The following is a 17,274-nucleotide window of genomic DNA, read 5'->3' as shown; positions in this document are numbered from 1 at the left end:
CTCGCATTCAAAAATATTTGTCTAAAAAATGAAAGAAATCTACAAATTTTTTTTTTCCAATTTAAAGATTTATCTACTCTTTAGTAACTTAACACCGTAAGTTAAATCCGCCATTTATCAGGCCTAATAAAAAGTTTGTTTGTGTGAAGAAATCGATACACGTATTTGAATAGTGTGCGTTAAAGTGATCGTAAAACATTGGAAATTCGTGCTGGAAAGCTAACGCGCGTTAATGGCACGAGTCTTGAAACCTGTTGCGAAAGTGCTATAGCCGGAAGATGCTCGTATACATGGACAAGACTCTATCCCGGCGAGATAACAATCGCTTTAAAAGATCCGGTCGTTTGCAAATGTTATGATATACCTGAACCTAAACCTAAAGAATTGGCAGTTAATTATATATACGAGAATCTCGCAACTCAAACGTAATTAGCATGTCTCCCTGATTACCACAATTACCGTGTCGTCCTTTAATCGACAATAGCATCCGACATTATTGCGCCACGCGTCAATTAGATTGCTGCAAATCTTGATCGACGTGAAAAATCGCGATTCCCTCGGCCTTCGAATTATCGGCGCGTGACCCAGATCTTTCTTTCTGATTACAGACGGCCAAGAACTCAACGTCCGGCAGCGGATACTACGTGGGCGGAAGCAGCACTCTGCCGCGCGGTGGGTCCCTTCTAAGGGCGTACAGCCCGGCGGCGTCGAGCGTCGTCGGGGGTCCAAGTGCGACCCCGACGCAGCCCAAGACTCTCACCACACCAGGTATACGAATGCCCGCGTTTCCTCGTTTTTCCTTGTTTCTACGTGCGTGTCATCGTGCACGCACGTTGTACATAGACAAGTCTCGTTCTCGAGACCCTTATTGACACGATTCATCAAACGAGCGGCCCAACAATGCTCGAGTGATCATTTTCGCGCTAAATTTCCAACATTGTATTGTATGTCAATACATAAAATTTATCGTCCATAAATATAAACCGGAAAATCCCTCGCATTAAATTTAGAGTGAACGCTTGACAATTTATTGCACTCGATTGGAATTATGTTTAGCATTTCATAACTTCTTCATAAATAGATTTATGATCGACCACTACGATATTTGTACGTGTAGAATTAGATAGAAATTGATTTAATTTGTAAAATAAATTCTCTGTGGAGTTATATGATAAAGCTGCTATAAGTAATAAGCAGGATGTAGCACGTACTTCTAAAGAGATTATAGAGCGACAACTTTGGGCCGCTCAATGGGAATTTACCGCTTCGTGCGCTGCATTTCCTTCATGCCTGCACCGATGTTCTCTGTAGTATACCATTCTCCTTCTGAGATTTATGCAAACATATTATACAACGCGCACACCCGCATAATTTCTCAATCCCTCAGATGTCTCACCTAAGGTGACCAGAAACGTGAAGCCCCACCTTTTAAAACATCACAAATATAAAATTCCAAAATTTTCTTTGACCTCCTTTGATCTCGAGAAATCGATGCAATCCAAACATGGTATATATGTATTATGTCCTATTTTTTAAATTATAAAACTGAGAGGTTTTGCAAAATTTCAGCGAATTGGAGTAAGAATTTGATATCAAATTGGATTTCTTCAAAAGGATCTCTTTCGGTAAGAAGGAATCATAATACAAGGAATTGCGAAACTAGATATCGACAGTGAAGTAACTTTTCTTATTTAAAACAACTACATTTTATTCGAATACACGGTAGATTGATTCTATATTGACATTGTAAAATTCTGGTCGCCTTTTATACAATACGCTTAAAATATCCGTCGATTCCAATATCTGTACACGATATCCAAAGAAATATGAATCTCTTTTACCGTTTTGCTGAAAATTGGTCGAATCGACTATTCAATCGACTGAAACGATTGAAATAATTAATGTATGTTGCAATTTATAGTGCATTTGAAAATAGGAAGCAATTTGTTAGCGATGATGGGTCGCCGGATTTTATAATCTGGAATAACTTTTATATTTTCATACAGCCGAAAATCTAATTGTATCATTTCGTTAAAACAAACGGCACAAATTATTAATAATCTTATGGATATAGTTGTATTTATTTAGGTTTATATAACAATTGTTTTTCAGTTTCTTACCTTTAGGCTGCAAATATTATTCCAGGTCATAAAGTTACATAATTCACACGGATTATCAGTTACAATTAGTTACATAATTCATTCTAGTATTCCAAATTATATTTCTCGAGAACGTTGTCTTCGCGATTTAATTGGCTGGCAAAGAAAGGCCGCTAACAAAGAGACGATTAAACATTGTTCGCAATTAAGCGCATTTTTTTCTGAAACTCGACCAATTTTTCTCAATGCGTATCTCGTGCTTTGAGCTTAAACGCATACATCCGCACACAGACGCACACACTCGCAATCGCTCTCCATTCTTCATGCTCCCGATCGACGGTTGCAAGGTCGTTTCGATTCTTAGTCGTTCAACGGAGATCGTTACGACCGTCGGCGTTGGCCGAGCGCTATTCGGAACTACTCAAAAACACTTAATAGGCTGTTTAGTCCAAGGGGAAAGGATGACCTCATTTCTGACCGCTACGAGCGTTCTCCTTGTTGTCGAGAGAAACGTTTTACACGGAGATATACCGGAGCCACCGAGAGGAACGGATTCAGGATGCGTGAATAGCCTAATCTCACGTAGATCGATCGTGATTAATCGCATCAACCGCTATGACGAGGCAAATCTATTTTGTATGGCAAAACGCGCGAGCGTCTTCCGAACGCTGTCAACCAAGAAAAAAAAAGTCAACTTATTAAACGAAAGAATTTTCTAAGGAAGACATTTCTCTTGACGCTACGATTATCGTGCAGACGCGGTCGAGAAGTGCATATATGTAAAAGTCGACAAGCTGTTACGTCAAAATTTTAACGACATTCATAATCGCGCGGTTATAAGCTCGCAATGCGAATCTGGGTACGTAATAATCGTTGAAACTTTTCCTGAGAGATGACTGTTAATTCCATATCATCGCGCCTTTTCACTTGTCCGAGGCTCGCAATCTCGCTCCGTTTGACAAATCGCCCGAGATCGCTGCTCGGGAACGTTTATCGCGGCCCCAATCGAGTTGTACGCCCATGTTTCGGAAATATCGAACGTCTGTGGAGAGACGCGCTACATGAATTTCAATCGGATCTCGCGCGAGAAGTTCGCGGAGAGACATGAGAAATGGCTCGATCGCGCGGTACTCCCGTCTTGTTCACTTCTGCATGTGCACTGAACGTCGAACGGCTTAGCGAGGGTGGCGGAAGAACAGGAGATACGTGCATCGGAGCACCTGGGTATATTGGTTTTTTGTTTGGTTTTTTGGATGGTTGGATAGGTGTTGGCGGGGTGCCGCCGGCCAAGCCGCTTCGCAGCTACCAGTGTGGTAAGAGTCCCCTTGGAAGCCTCGGGGGCTCGGCGCGCTTCTCTAGAGACAGCTCGGTCTCCCTCTATAGTATACCAGGTCAGTAGTATCCTTAAACATTCGTCAGACACAGCTCGATCCTTCCGCGACGGACCGCGGGACGATCGCCGATCAATAACACGTGCTTTACCGGAAAGCTCGACTGATCTTTGATGCCTGAAGCTTGCGAGCCAAGCAATAACGCCTCCTTCGAGCTATATAACTGCAATAAAAACTACCGCAGGTGTGTGTGTGTGCCTTGAAAAACAAATAAAATGTCCGTAGAATAAATTTTATACATCAGAGTACAGACGAAAGCTGAATATTTTTTATCTAGAATCGCCATGAAATGTATTACTGAACAAACTGCTGATTGCTAATATTACTAACAGCATTGTAGCAAATAACAATTACACACGACTTACAACTAATTACTAAAAAGGCACGGTTAACGAAAGCTGAAGAAGTAAGCAAACTTTTTTGGATTACGTGCAACATAAAGCTTACGAAACATCCTTAACAATTCATAGCGCGCACGTTTTATACAGTTTCCGGTTTTTGTAACGTTATTTATCTCGCTACGCAGCGAAATATCGTATACGCTTTGTAAATTTTGTAACAGCACTACGGCGCAATCAGTTGCGTGTGTGAAGTGAAATAGAAGCCGGTTGTAACGCAAAATAAGACCCAGTTACTTGCAAAAAATAGCGGTTATTTATCGTTTCCACAGCGGTATGTATATAATCCAAGCGATAGATAAATTCTCTGCAAGTTAAATCCTTATAAGACGCGAGCTAATTTTTGCCCGTCCGAAATGTACGTCGTGAAAGAGAGATCTTTTTATATCTTTTAAACGGAAGAGGGTCATTGTGGACGAAGAGTAATGGTACAAGTTATGAGCAAAAGACTAATAAATTTTACGCAAACCACGTATATGCCAAAAATGAAACAATGTGGCGTATTCGTAATAAGGAGAAGTTGAACCACGAGGGCGGTTGGCTGTTTGAAATGCAGTAACTGCAGGAAAACTGCTTGAAATTGGCAGTCGCGCGATTAGCCAAGCCGGGTCGAACCAAGTTTTAATTAAACGACCTCGAGACCGTGGTAATAGTGTTGGGAATAAATAGGAATGAAATCGAAATGTTTTGAATTCACGCCGGTAAAGTCCAGATGCCGTTGACGCGTCGCGCGAAGAAAGGAAAAACTTTCTTATGAGTAATGTAAAACTGCAACTTCCTCGAAAATTGATCTGAAAGAGTAAAAACTTATGCAACGAGTTATTCTCTTACTTTTGTTAGCCATAGTAAATTAATCAGAAATATTTGACGTAGCGTTCTAATTATTCATTTTCTAATGTTATTTGTGACGACAAACTCTTGAGATATTTTCTGATTTAATGCAGATCTAGGATCTAAAAGAAATTTGTGTTAATTATCAGTATCATCTTCTAGCAATCTCGCTCGCGTAAATTATTGATTATGATAACAAAGAGTAGAAAGTGCGGAACAACTACAAAATTATTATAATAAAGTTATCGTAGTTCAATATATTCCCAACACTGAAGCAACATCCTTCAAGAACCTCTAGAAATATCCTGCGTACATCGTCTTCCCCGTACAACGCCATGTGATATCATCATAATGTACGAAAAACAGCATTCTCTTTCATCCCATTTTTCATCCGCTCCCGCTGTCACTCGAGAACCGTAGATTGTGTGCCCTCCCGTAAAAAGCACGATCGTCAAAGGTCTTTTTTCTCATCCTCTCCATATCACGATGACTATTATAAACGAAGTTTCTTTCGTCGATACGGTATCCATATCCCCTGATTGTAATTTAATTTGCACATTTCGCGCAACACGAAACTCGTACTCGACGGAGGTATCGAGCCACAAATAGATGATAGCAATCATGAAATTTCTCTGGAAGACACAAGAGACGTTGTACAAAAGGAACAAGTAGAACAAACGTTGCGCGATGAATTCATTATCATATCAAGTTGTTAGTAAAACTGATGATTTCGATCTGTTTACTAATCGTTTATTGCAAGCAGAATTTTTGGTTTTTCGTTTCACGTAGGTATTGTTTATTACAAACTAATATTTTGCTGTCGTTTATTTGTACATACTATTATATGACTTTTAATGATATTACGTGAATATCATTATAAGTCTCCCTGTACATAGCAACCGTTCATTATTTCCCAGTCTAATGTAAAGATCCAACGCAATGCTGCAGGGAAAGCGAACTTTGATGGTGTTCTTCACTTTGATCTCGCTAATATACAAATCACTAAATCTCTGCAGATCGGTTACACGGAGAGAGCGGATACATGAGCAGCCCCGAGCGCGGCGGCGGCGTTGGTTCCGGAAGCGGAAGATATCCACCCGGACCTTACAGCGCCGGCAGCAGCTACGAGGATCCGTATTATTCGCAGTACTCGGGGACTGTGACACCCGTTATCGACGAAGAAGCCAGGTAACCGGAGTTCCAAAGTAAAGACGACTCGCGATCGCATTCGCTAAAAAGGCACGGTGATACGATTGTAACTCGCGAAATTCTGCATTCGAAAGATTTTCTCAATCTGTCCCGGAATTTTCCACGTTTTCTTTTATCCGCGAATTTCCCTGACGATCGGCTTTAAACTTATTTGTCTCTCGCCAAAATTACATCGACAATTCGTTGAGCTACGAACAATTTGAAGCTTCGAGATCTTTATTAATTAAATTTTAATAATACAAATAGATAGACAAACTTTATTCTTTATTTAACAATTATACATTGATTTTTTTACGCTTTCGGTAAAACTTTTATTTGAGATTTTGCTAAGTTTAAAAGAGCGAGAGGTTGCGCTGCTGTTGATCAAACTAAAATTGAATTAATTTGTAAATTAGTGGACGAATTAATTAACGAAAAGAAAATGTACACAGTTTAGAGTACTCTACACATATGAGTTTTTTAATAGGAAAAAGAATAACTATTTGAACGCGATGGTAGAACGTTCGCTACTTCATTACATCGAGATTCATTTCTCATTCGCTCTATAAACGTTCCATTCAATATTTCATTCACGCAGAATATATTTTTACTCTCTCTCTGCTTAAATATCTCGGAACTGGTTGACTTTATTAAATAAGCGGTTACAATGTTATTGCCGCACGAAGGTCCAATTGCGGACAATGTGTTTTTCACTCCGACGAATTATATTGACTGAGCATAAATGCACGAGTTAATTTGTTACATATAGCGTCTTTAATAACAGATCCAGGATCCAGCACATCTCTATCCGTGTAAATACGACGCTGGTATCCGTATGAATAAAATCCATTCACCCGGAAACCCCTATCCACCCGTCCTTCTGTTCGTGACCACTTTACCAGAAAAACGTCGTCTCCGGTCCCATCCTGAATGACCGAAACTCTCCTCCCCCCCCCTCCTCCTTGTCTCCACCGACGCTGGTCCCCGTACCGCGACCTCCTCCATCCACGGATGTTTGATAGCGCGGATGTGTATGTTTGTTGTGGGTGGTGCAGCGATACGGAACTGTTGGAGGAATCGTACAGCCTTTACGGCGTGAAACCACCGGGGCGTCCGCCGTCTGGTCCCCCGCGATCCCCGTTTCCTCCGGGGGCGCCACCCCCCCTGCCACCCGGCGGACAGGCCTACGACGCTACTCGGTACTGCACCCCACGTCACGCACACTCTGTCGCCTGCGTGTTTGTCTTGCGTAGAAATCTGCCTGCCTGTGTGCGCGGAATAAAAGGAAATGAATAAAAAGAGAGAGAATGAGAGAGAGAGAGAGAGAGGGGCAGAGAAATGAGAGAAAAGAGAAAGAAAGTGGGAATGAAAAAAAAAAGAGAATTGAAACCATGCGAGATTCGTGCCACGACTGGCTGGCTGGCTGGCTGGTTAGCTAGCTGGCTGGCTGGCTGGCTGCTTGCGAATGAATACGAGTTGTTGCATGAGTGTTTCGAACGAACTGCCCCCCGAAAGCGGAGCGGTTGGGCATCCGGATGCAACTCTTGTTGGCAAAAGTCTCTCTTAATCCCGGAAATTGTCCTACATAATTTTTACAAGCATAGCTATTGGCCAGAAACTTCAATGATTGCTCTCTTTGTTTGATACCCGAATTCATCACTGAAAAACAAAAATGGATAGGTTCGTTGTTGTTTTATCACACATAGTTAAACGTCGAAAAGTTCTCCAAATCTTTTTTATATTGAATTAACCAGAAATCAGAATGTCTGATGTTACTTGATATTTTGACATTTTTTAGATTTCATGAATATAAAATCGTTATTTACATAACGTTGATGTAATTAAATTCTGTCATAAACTTCTTAATATGAACAAATTTTTTTTATATGAGAATGTATATATAAAATTTGGGTAATTTGCACATTTGTGGCATTGATAATTAAAAGCTTGTTATGAAAAAACATCCTTTTCCTTACAATTCGAATTATTTATAAATATAGAATTATTGCCAATTATATTTTCTTTGTTTAGAGACACAATCCAATTAGTAATAGATGTGTTTATATATTGTATATAGATTTTATTGTATATAATATCGTTTTAAAAAAAAATGTCCATTAATTGATGAGATTTTTTCCACATAACTCATCTCATGCATGGAGAAATAAAATATTTCCGGCCATTTAATTATTACTCAGAGTCTAGCAATTAAATTGCAATATTGATCAGTATCCATTGCTGCTCATAGGGAGTGGTAGCGTTGGTTAATTGTTCACTTTTATTTCTTCATACGTTTCCATTATTTCTGTCCAATAAAAAGCATTCGCAAATTTTACACTGATATTTCGCGTTTTATCATTCAATGGATTTCATTTTATCAAAATAAGCTGTTTTAATGAGGAACTTTTGGAATCTCGGAAAAAGAATCGTCTATCGAACTGGGAAATGTGTCATTCCGGAATTAACCCGATCATTATACAAATGTAACATTCGCATTCGTGAAATATCGGTTTGATTGATCTGAACGCCAATGATTTCCGCCCGTAAAACGTTTATTGTTTTTCTACCGAGTTCAGGAATTTATAGGAACTTTATTACGAGTCTCTCTTTACCGAGAGCTACGTGTTCCCTTTTTAACGCTACTACTCCCTTCGTCACGCGAAGCAAGAGCTCTGTCCTTAACGAATCGTCTGCAAGTGCATGTTGTAGAGTACGTCGGATATCTTAATTGAGTGATCATGAGAGAGAAAGACAGAGAGAGAGAAAGAGAGAGAAAGAAAGATATGTCATTGCCAATTTCGTCGGATTACATCTCTTGCGCGAGGCAAAGTTTGATCGATCAGTGGCACGGTTCTAATGAATATGTACTTGAAAGGTGCGGAAGCGAAGTTCTTATTATTTTAATTATATTAATTACATCGTTATAATTAGGCCAAATATTTGTATAAATGACATAATATTGAACTTCGAAATTAATTCATTGTAATTGATTGATGTAAACAAGTTCTATTTTTTAAATTAATACTTAATTAAATATTAAAAATATATATTATTTTTTGCACGAAAGTTTCGACCGTATTTATCACGAAAATGATTCTTTTTTCAAATTTTTTTATATTAAAAATTATTTTATTTTAAAAAAGTGGTAATAATAATATTAAAAACAACAAAAAACGGACAAATTTCTTCTTTTATGCGAAATTCAAGTTTTATACGGTACTGCACAAACGATAAGTTGCATACATATACAGTGTATACGCGTGTCACGGATAATATAGAAATATAAATTACCTTTTTAATTAATTTTTAATTCATTTTTTGAATTAAATTCTACTTTAATTAGAAGGTTATTTAATATTTAAATTTATTAATTTAATCAGAATTCTATATGAAAATATAAATTAATAGAAGTACTCTACAGACAAGTACTTTTTCAATATAATTTTAGTATAAATCTCCCGATCGAAATTTTACTTGACTTTTAATTACGCAAAGAAACTAACGACGAAATGGATATGATTGTTAATGCATGCTATACACTGTATGTCAGTTTACGGGATGCTCTACATACATTATTTGCAAAGTACCTAATTAATTACGCTCTCTGTTGCTCAAAAAACAAGATGTGTGTGTATGTGTGTGTGTGTGTGTGTGTGTGTATTATATGTGTAAATATGCCATAATTAATGTGATTCGAAGAATAAATATGATACATATAGAAGTATAACTTGCAACTCGGTGGAATGCAGCATGCCGACTAGCGATCGTAGACGAGAATGCATTGGGCATATACAGGGTGTTTTGCACGTAAAAAAAAAAACACGGGAAAAAAATCGAATACACACAATCACGTGTTATAAATTTATTAACGTGCCTCGGAGTAAATTTAATGAATAGCATAACAGACGGTTCACGAAATTTTCTGCAATATTCACCCCGCTATGATGAAGCTGACACGACAATCAACTATTTGTCTCTTATTTCTGCACTTTCCACAGTAATCCATATAGAAATCACTATAAATAGTAATATTATGTTTTATTATAATTATTAATTTTTTACGTAGTGTCCCACTGTTACTTTATTTTGCTTTTGCATAAAGAGAGAGATAATTTTGTATAAGAAACTTGCACTCTTTGACAACTTCATCCAATTTCAACGGAAGATATATTTCTTCCTGCAAAACGCATCGATAACGATACTTACCCGATCTTAAAAGCATTACATAATTGCTCTCGCTTAAAAATCCACATCTGTGACAAATCTCTCGTTAGCCACGTAGATAAGCTCGGAAGCTGTCGCGAGAGCATTCGGTTCTCGTATAAAAACTTTCTAGACAGAGAATTGACGCTACGCCGCGGCTGAGCGATAAGTGTATATTGGGCAACTGAATCGGATACTTGTCGATCGCCCAAACTCACTTTACTCTCGCGCGACTTTTGCAAAAGTTGTATTAACGCGATCCGCCGCGTGTCACATATATCACCCTGTATATCATTTTATGTACTGTCACACGTGACGTAGATTGGGCACTGCTGTCAGTTGTCATGCGAAGCGATAGATGCACGTGCGATTAGCATCGTGTTATACATATATAACTCATATCCGTTTTCACTGACAGGAAGTATATATTCAGAAGTGAAGATTTCCCATGTATCGCTCGTACGTGAAGAGAGGATCTCTCTCGTCGCAAGCAAATTTCATGTCCTTCAGGTGAAAACGGATATACGTAAAGTCTCTATCAGTTTCTATTGTTAGTATGTTGTGACGTAAAGTCTCTCGATCTCTTACAATAGATCGAATGCCAAAATGTTAGATTATAATGATAAGTATTCCGCTCAGCAAAATAAAAGATAGATTTTTTATTAAAGAGTGTCCTCATCGATATCGTCATTTTGCTTTTTCCCTAACATTGATCAGCTACATCGTCGCCTTATCATGTTTTGTACGACATTCAGCTTATCATTATCATCTTCATTATTAGCACGATAGCATTATGAATAATGTGGTTAAGATAAAATCTCATTTGATAACGGAACTAATAGAAATCGAGTTCAAGGAAACGTCACACACATGTGCAAATTGAGACGAGTCGAAGCAGATAAGAACTTAAAAAATTAGAAGAAAATCAAATCTAATATTTTTACAATTGTGTTAACGATTTTTCGTTTTATCGAACATGCCATTTTATCTCTAATTGACCGAGTAACGTCTATAGTATGGTAAAAGGATTTCTTTTGTTCTGTATCTGATGGATTATTTGTCGTTTAGCGCATGAAACTGTCTGAAGAGATAACGTAATGTCTGTTTAAAGCAACCATGATTCTTGCAGCATCCAAGCGTCTCGTGTTCGCCGAACGCCTAGCGTATAAATTTTCGGAGCTGTTCCATCTTTTTTTTTCTTTTAGAGCGACGGATAAGCGTTAACCGTGTCGTTCCTGACACTGAGAATTATCTGTCGCAGGATAAGGGTGGAGCACATGGAAAGACAACTGGCCAATCTAACCGGGCTCGTGCAGAAAGCACTGACACACGCGCCGCACACCAGTCCTTCGCCGCGAGAGTACTTGCAGGTCCCACCGGGACGTGATCCTTACGCGAGAGCAGCAGGTACGTGTCCCGTAAAACTCGCGATTTCGTTTCCTCTCTAGGTTTTTTTTTCCTTATCTTCGATTTCGCTTTCACGATAAACCGTCGTTTTACCACGGTTTTCGATAACGTATCGCTCTAAGAAGACAGGCTCGTCTCAAACGCAGCGAGAATTTATTAAAATTTTTTTATTTTGATATAAAATTGCAAATTATAATTGTTTTTGTTACTTCTGAGACGAGCCGCGTATAAAAATGCCGTTATAGCAATCTTGGGAAATCTTTGTTCGGAATAAAAGACGATCGATTTAGCTGTTTAGCGATGCCACTTCATTTATCCCCTTTCAGTGCTTATATTTTACAAAAAAGTTTTAGAACGTATTCACTTAATTCACTAAGATAGTTTCAGCTAAGAAGCATACGAGACTGCTAGACACCTCACATAAAATAGTCTCTACTAACATTCATCTTGTTCGTTTCATCTGTGCCTGTTCATCTATTCATCTTCATCAACTTTCGACCACTCTGACATCTCGTAATCCACGGTTCTTAGTAACATTGTCATGGCGCAAATGCGTCGGAATCAATAGTCGATAGCTAGATGTTGAGAAAAGGCGGCTACGCCGATTTGTTTGCAACACACGGCTAACTTTCAAAATATAATCTAACCAATTGATGAATAGTATCAAGAATATAATTTTGAGAAAAAAAAACGAATTCTCGTACTATTAGAACCGTATAGAAATAAAAACGAAACGGAAAATAGAGCTAGAAATAAATACGGAATATTAGAAATATCCAATATTTATATAAAAAATAGGAAAGAGTGTTTGACGTTAATGTCATTTTGTATTTCCGGTTTATAATTCGTGATAAACGTCGTGGTCGCCTTTTAGATAAGTTGAGATTCGCTGAAACGACACAACTTTAGATACGAACGTGCATACGTATACATATGTGTTGCGCACATACATGCAGATATACATATATATTGGAAGAATTTATGCCGTGAGCTACGCGCCAGTAACAATATGCCATTATTTATACCCAGCATGTTTCGGAAACGAATTAAATTAACGCTAAAGAATATTCGAATTATTTAGCAATATTTTCAATACGCGATGTGTGTAATATCATTGCTTAACACTGTGTAACTTTATTAGAATAAATATAAAACAAAAAACCGCTCTTGCAAAAAGTAACGAAATAAATAACATTCATGATAAAAATTTTTTGCAAATAACTTATCAAATAAAATAGTAGTTTCATGTAAATCCTCTCGATAAAAATTTTTAGAGTTAACGCTGCTTCTCAATTTTTTGATGGACGGAAACGTACAGAGAATCCTGCGAGAAATAATCTCGAATTAACAAGCACGTCGGAATTTTGTCAAACAATTTTGCCGATTGAACGAGACGCGATCGTGAACGTGATTAATTTTGTCAGCGAGCTTTGTTTCGAGCTTAAATACGCACATTATGGCAAATATATTCGCGTAACAACCTCGGGAAGCCGCTTCCGCGAGCATTGAATCTAGTTGAATTCGACGGCATATAGTTGCCCGTAGCGGTGTAGTCTCACGGACTGAACTCTCCTGAAACCCTGCTGTACAACTGCTTTGTTATTCTGAACTAACGCACACACCAGGCGCCGGGGACGAGTTCGACAAACACTCTAGCTCCAGCTCTGCCTCACTGCCAGGTGTGTCTCTCATCTTCTTCTATCTTTCTATTCACCTCCGAATCACTGTATAACCGCTACTTATATATATATATACATATATATACATATATATATATGCAATATGCAGATATATTACAATTTTTATCTACTTTTACCTTTTACATATATATTTTTCTATACATTTTTCTATACATATTTATATATCATATATATATTTAACGTTGTCTCTACTTTTATTGCTGTTAATAAAACGCGTGTCCTTTAAAATTCAAGTGTCTCAACCTGCCGTTACAGATGACTCGTACTTAAGGACTGACGTTAAACCGCCAAAATTAGGCAAAGGTGCGCTTCAATATATATATGTTTCTTTTATATAATATGCACTTTTGCGAATGCTCGCTGCATTGTCGCCTCCTATATCTTTTGCGTTGTCGTCGTTGCACGTCCTTCTCATATAACATATTCGTACCTTGTTTCATCTTCTTGCTCGTACGATCTTGATTTGGTGCAAATTTCACCAACTCGACAGCATCAACATTTTCGTTTAATCTGCTCATCCGTGATTGTTCTCTTTTTCTAACATTTTGCATTATGTTTGTCTATATTCAAATCGCGCGATCGTTTTGTTAATTTTGTTTTCTCGTGAGTTAAAATTTTTACAAAAAGAATACCGTTGTCCAATTTATAACGCATTATGTTCTTTTGCAATCATCCACGATGTTCGTTTGCATGGTGCACGCGCCGAAACGTTTCTCGACACTTTCATGATCGTTTTACTCAGCATCAGGCTTTAGGGATGATTCGCGAGAGCAGCTGCTCGGAGAGCTTCTCAGAAATGGAGATCGCGAAACGTCAGAATTGCATTAATTAAAGTACTCGTAAATTAGTTTAGATAAAGAAAATCGATTCAAGCAAACTGAAGGAGAGTGCGAAGTTGCGCTTTTAACTTAATTAGTATTTTATGGCAAGTATCTCTCTCAATCGAACGAGAAAGGTATATATTCCGAAAGCCCGCGCTGGTTTCATCCCCCATTCATTGCCGAGGTCCGCTCCGGCCGAATGCTGCACTTTCACGTATACACGCTTCTTACGCTTCTCACGCACATACACATACGCGCAAATATGCTGATCAACATCTATTGCAGACAAGTCGGTGTCGTTTGAAAAGTCAGTGTCCTTCAGTGACGAGCCACCAGACATGAACTCTCCCAAACAACATTCCCCGCAACATGCAGGTAACGGCTAATGCACGTCACGTAAAAGAAAAGAAAAAAGAAACAAACTTGCAAAATGTATGCTAAGCACGCTGTAAAGGCCAGAATATCCAAATCCACCATTGGTCGGATCATTTTTGTTGAGGAAGTGGTAGACGTTCGTCTAAACGCTAACGTTGCAGCGTGCCTCAGATCGCAGAACAATTCGCAAGAGAGAATTCTCGTTTTGCAACAATCGCCAGATATACACGCGTAAATTTTAAAGTCCTAATATTTAAAGTTTCTATTCTTCTAATCCTCCAGGTTCTACTGGAATATAATAGAATAAATGAAACACTTTCTCCCTTTTGCGTTGCAAATATTGGAGATCCAATTACTTACAATTGAAATTTGTCGCGCGATGACAACATCGATCTTTTCTTGCCGAAATAACAGAAACTCGGGTAGCAATTTAAGAACTATACAACTAGACTTTGGGTCGTGATTGGCTGTTTTGCAACGAGCAGGAATTGGATGCAATTTTGCGCCAAGGGATAATATTGAAGAGTGTCTGATTTCGATTGAAGTTCGATTGAAGATTGCCACAAGTAGCGAAGACCTATAATCTGTATTCTTACTTTCAAAATCTTGTGTAGTTTTCGTGTGATTCATGCTTGACTTCAATTCGATCGATTAACGCGAATAATGGCTCGGTCGCGTTTAGTAATCCTTTTCTCCATACACGTTTACATAATAGATTCATAATTAACAACGCTAAACACAGCGATGAATCTACAACACATTTTCTTGTGTCTTTTCCAATATCGATCTTCGAACGCTAACAGTATTCTTTAGAAATAACGCAAAGGAGATTTTTATAACAATTATTGCGACAATTACACGATTTGCGATGATATTAAATATACGTATATTTTACTTTTTTCTATCCCCACAATTTCGTTGAGCGAAACAATGTAATACTTTTTCCATTTTGAGAAAAATAACGGAAGAATTAATAACATTTCTCTAATGTTCAATTTTTTCGATTTCATAAGAAGAAAAAGCAAACATTTATCTAAAATATCGTTTCAATATATTTATGCATAAAGATTGGAATATGATAAACTGTAATTTCTTGTGTCATTATTTCGCCCAGCGACTTGTGGTCTTCTATATATTGCGCCAACAGCTCTTGATTATGACTGATAATAATTAGAAAAAGGTATTTTACACATAAAATACGATGATTCGTTTTTGCCACTTCCTACAATTACCCAATAACGAAAAATCGTATTCAGTGAGTGCGGTATTAGTCATAAGAGCGATTTAATCGTAAGAGGGTTTCGCACAAAAGAAAACTATATTTATTGGAAAAAAAAAACGATTCTGACGCGGATACTAACGCAATAATCTCTAACGCCTTCTCGTATTCGATTCTGCAATGCCTACCACGACTAGCGGACACAAAACCTACGAAACCGGCAATCAAATCCTCCACGTTGCCGAGGATGTCGTCGCAAGGTAAAACTTTCCCGTCTTTCTGTTAGGGGTGGAACTATTCGGCAATTTTTATTACGTATTTAAGAGAAATCCAATATCTTTATCAACATGAACGAAACTCAAACAAAAGTCATGTTACTAAAATTGAAGTGTAGTAATATGAAAAGTCATATTACTAATAAATTCACCAAAAATATTTTTCTTGAAATATTATCTTCTCAGTAATAAGTATCTTTCTGTCAATATTTTTTCTATTAAATTTTCTATTCAATTCTATTAATACTTTTTTAATATTAAGCGATATTTAGGTACATTTCCAAAATTAGATCGTTATTCTAACGGAGATTCACATCGTTCGATATTCCATCGAAAAGTTCCATGTTGAGATCAGAATGAATGCTCTCGTAGATATTTAAATATTCCAGATGATTCATTATTTATTCAATGATTGCGATAATCTCGAAATAATCAGATATATTGCATTATCCGAATAGTTCCAGTCCTAAGTGTCTATGCTTTTTCCCTATGTGTCACGCTGTGTCTATCATATTTATTTGTTGTTCACATAATGGGCGTTCGTTCCAAATCTTTGATACAATCTGTTTCCGCCGTTCCGTCGTTACGAGCTCTTTCTTTTCCTCTTTTATTTTCATTTTCGTTCCTCGCCTCCTGGGACGACACTGTATGGAGGGCACCGGAAAATTGTAAGTCCACCTCTCGGTAAAAGACTGAGACGAGCGCGCTACTGCACGTCGACGTTGCTGGATTTTTAAACGAATTAATATGTTCATTTCTATGTAAATCGATTTTCAAAGTGTGTCATATGCGAGGAAAGGCAACCTGCTGGTTCCAGGCGAGAGCGAAAAAATAAACTAAAAGTAAATCAAGCCACGTACGTGCAAACAAACTGTCCGTATGTTTTCATGTGAAACTCATCGGGAACACACGTGAAGCCCCGTTAGAAGTTACTTTGAAAAACATTTCGCATTTCATATCAATCACATTCAGTAACTCTGAAGCAGTATCTCTCTCTCTCTCTCTCTCTCTCTCTCTCTCTCTCTCTCTCTCTCTCTCTCTTTCTCTCTCTCTTTTTCTCTCTCTCTTTCTCTCTCTCTCTCTCTCTTCCCGAGAACGGGATTCTCTCCAGTTTCTCTCTCTTCGAGATTATCCGCGCCTTACATTCGGATGAGAAATTCACATGTCTCTCCCATTTCGAAGCGTTACTTTGGAGCCACATATCGCCCGACCATGTCAAGGATGCACGATTATGCCCTTTTCTAGGTGCCCTTCATATATCATCGCGTTGACGAACGCTTCGCGGCCGCGTGGGCGTCCGTGCGCGGGACGGGAGGCAATTCGTACCTTCGTATTATTTTACAGGACACTCGCGACAAATGCATTTA

At 38.2% G+C, this 17,274-nt stretch overlaps 1 protein-coding gene across 2 annotated transcripts in view; it reads left to right on the top strand.

Annotated features, from left to right (window-relative positions):
- Nucleotides 1-17,274, top strand: part of LOC143908376 (uncharacterized) — a 244,935-nt gene that overhangs the window by 203,346 nt on the left and 24,315 nt on the right. The window contains exons 10-18 of one of the 2 annotated variants that reach the window (XM_077426027.1): nt 609-768; nt 3,365-3,490; nt 5,736-5,907; nt 6,963-7,106; nt 11,372-11,517; nt 13,143-13,196; nt 13,452-13,520; nt 14,324-14,413; nt 15,830-15,892. In XM_077426027.1, coding sequence (XP_077282153.1) covers nt 609-768; nt 3,365-3,490; nt 5,736-5,907; nt 6,963-7,106; nt 11,372-11,517; nt 13,143-13,196; nt 13,452-13,520; nt 14,324-14,413; nt 15,830-15,892 — 1,024 coding nt within the window. The remainder of the gene's footprint in view (nt 1-608; nt 769-3,364; nt 3,491-5,735; nt 5,908-6,962; nt 7,107-11,371; nt 11,518-13,142; nt 13,197-13,451; nt 13,521-14,323; nt 14,414-15,829; nt 15,893-17,274) is intronic. The other variant, XM_077426034.1, reaches the window with a different exon arrangement.

Source organism: Temnothorax americanus, unplaced genomic scaffold, assembly GCF_048541705.1.
Source record: "Temnothorax americanus isolate GAGA-0224 unplaced genomic scaffold, ASM4854170v1 Scaffold11, whole genome shotgun sequence".
Lineage (NCBI taxonomy): Eukaryota > Metazoa > Arthropoda > Insecta > Hymenoptera > Formicidae > Temnothorax > Temnothorax americanus.
This window is presented reverse-complemented; position numbering and strand designations above follow the sequence as displayed.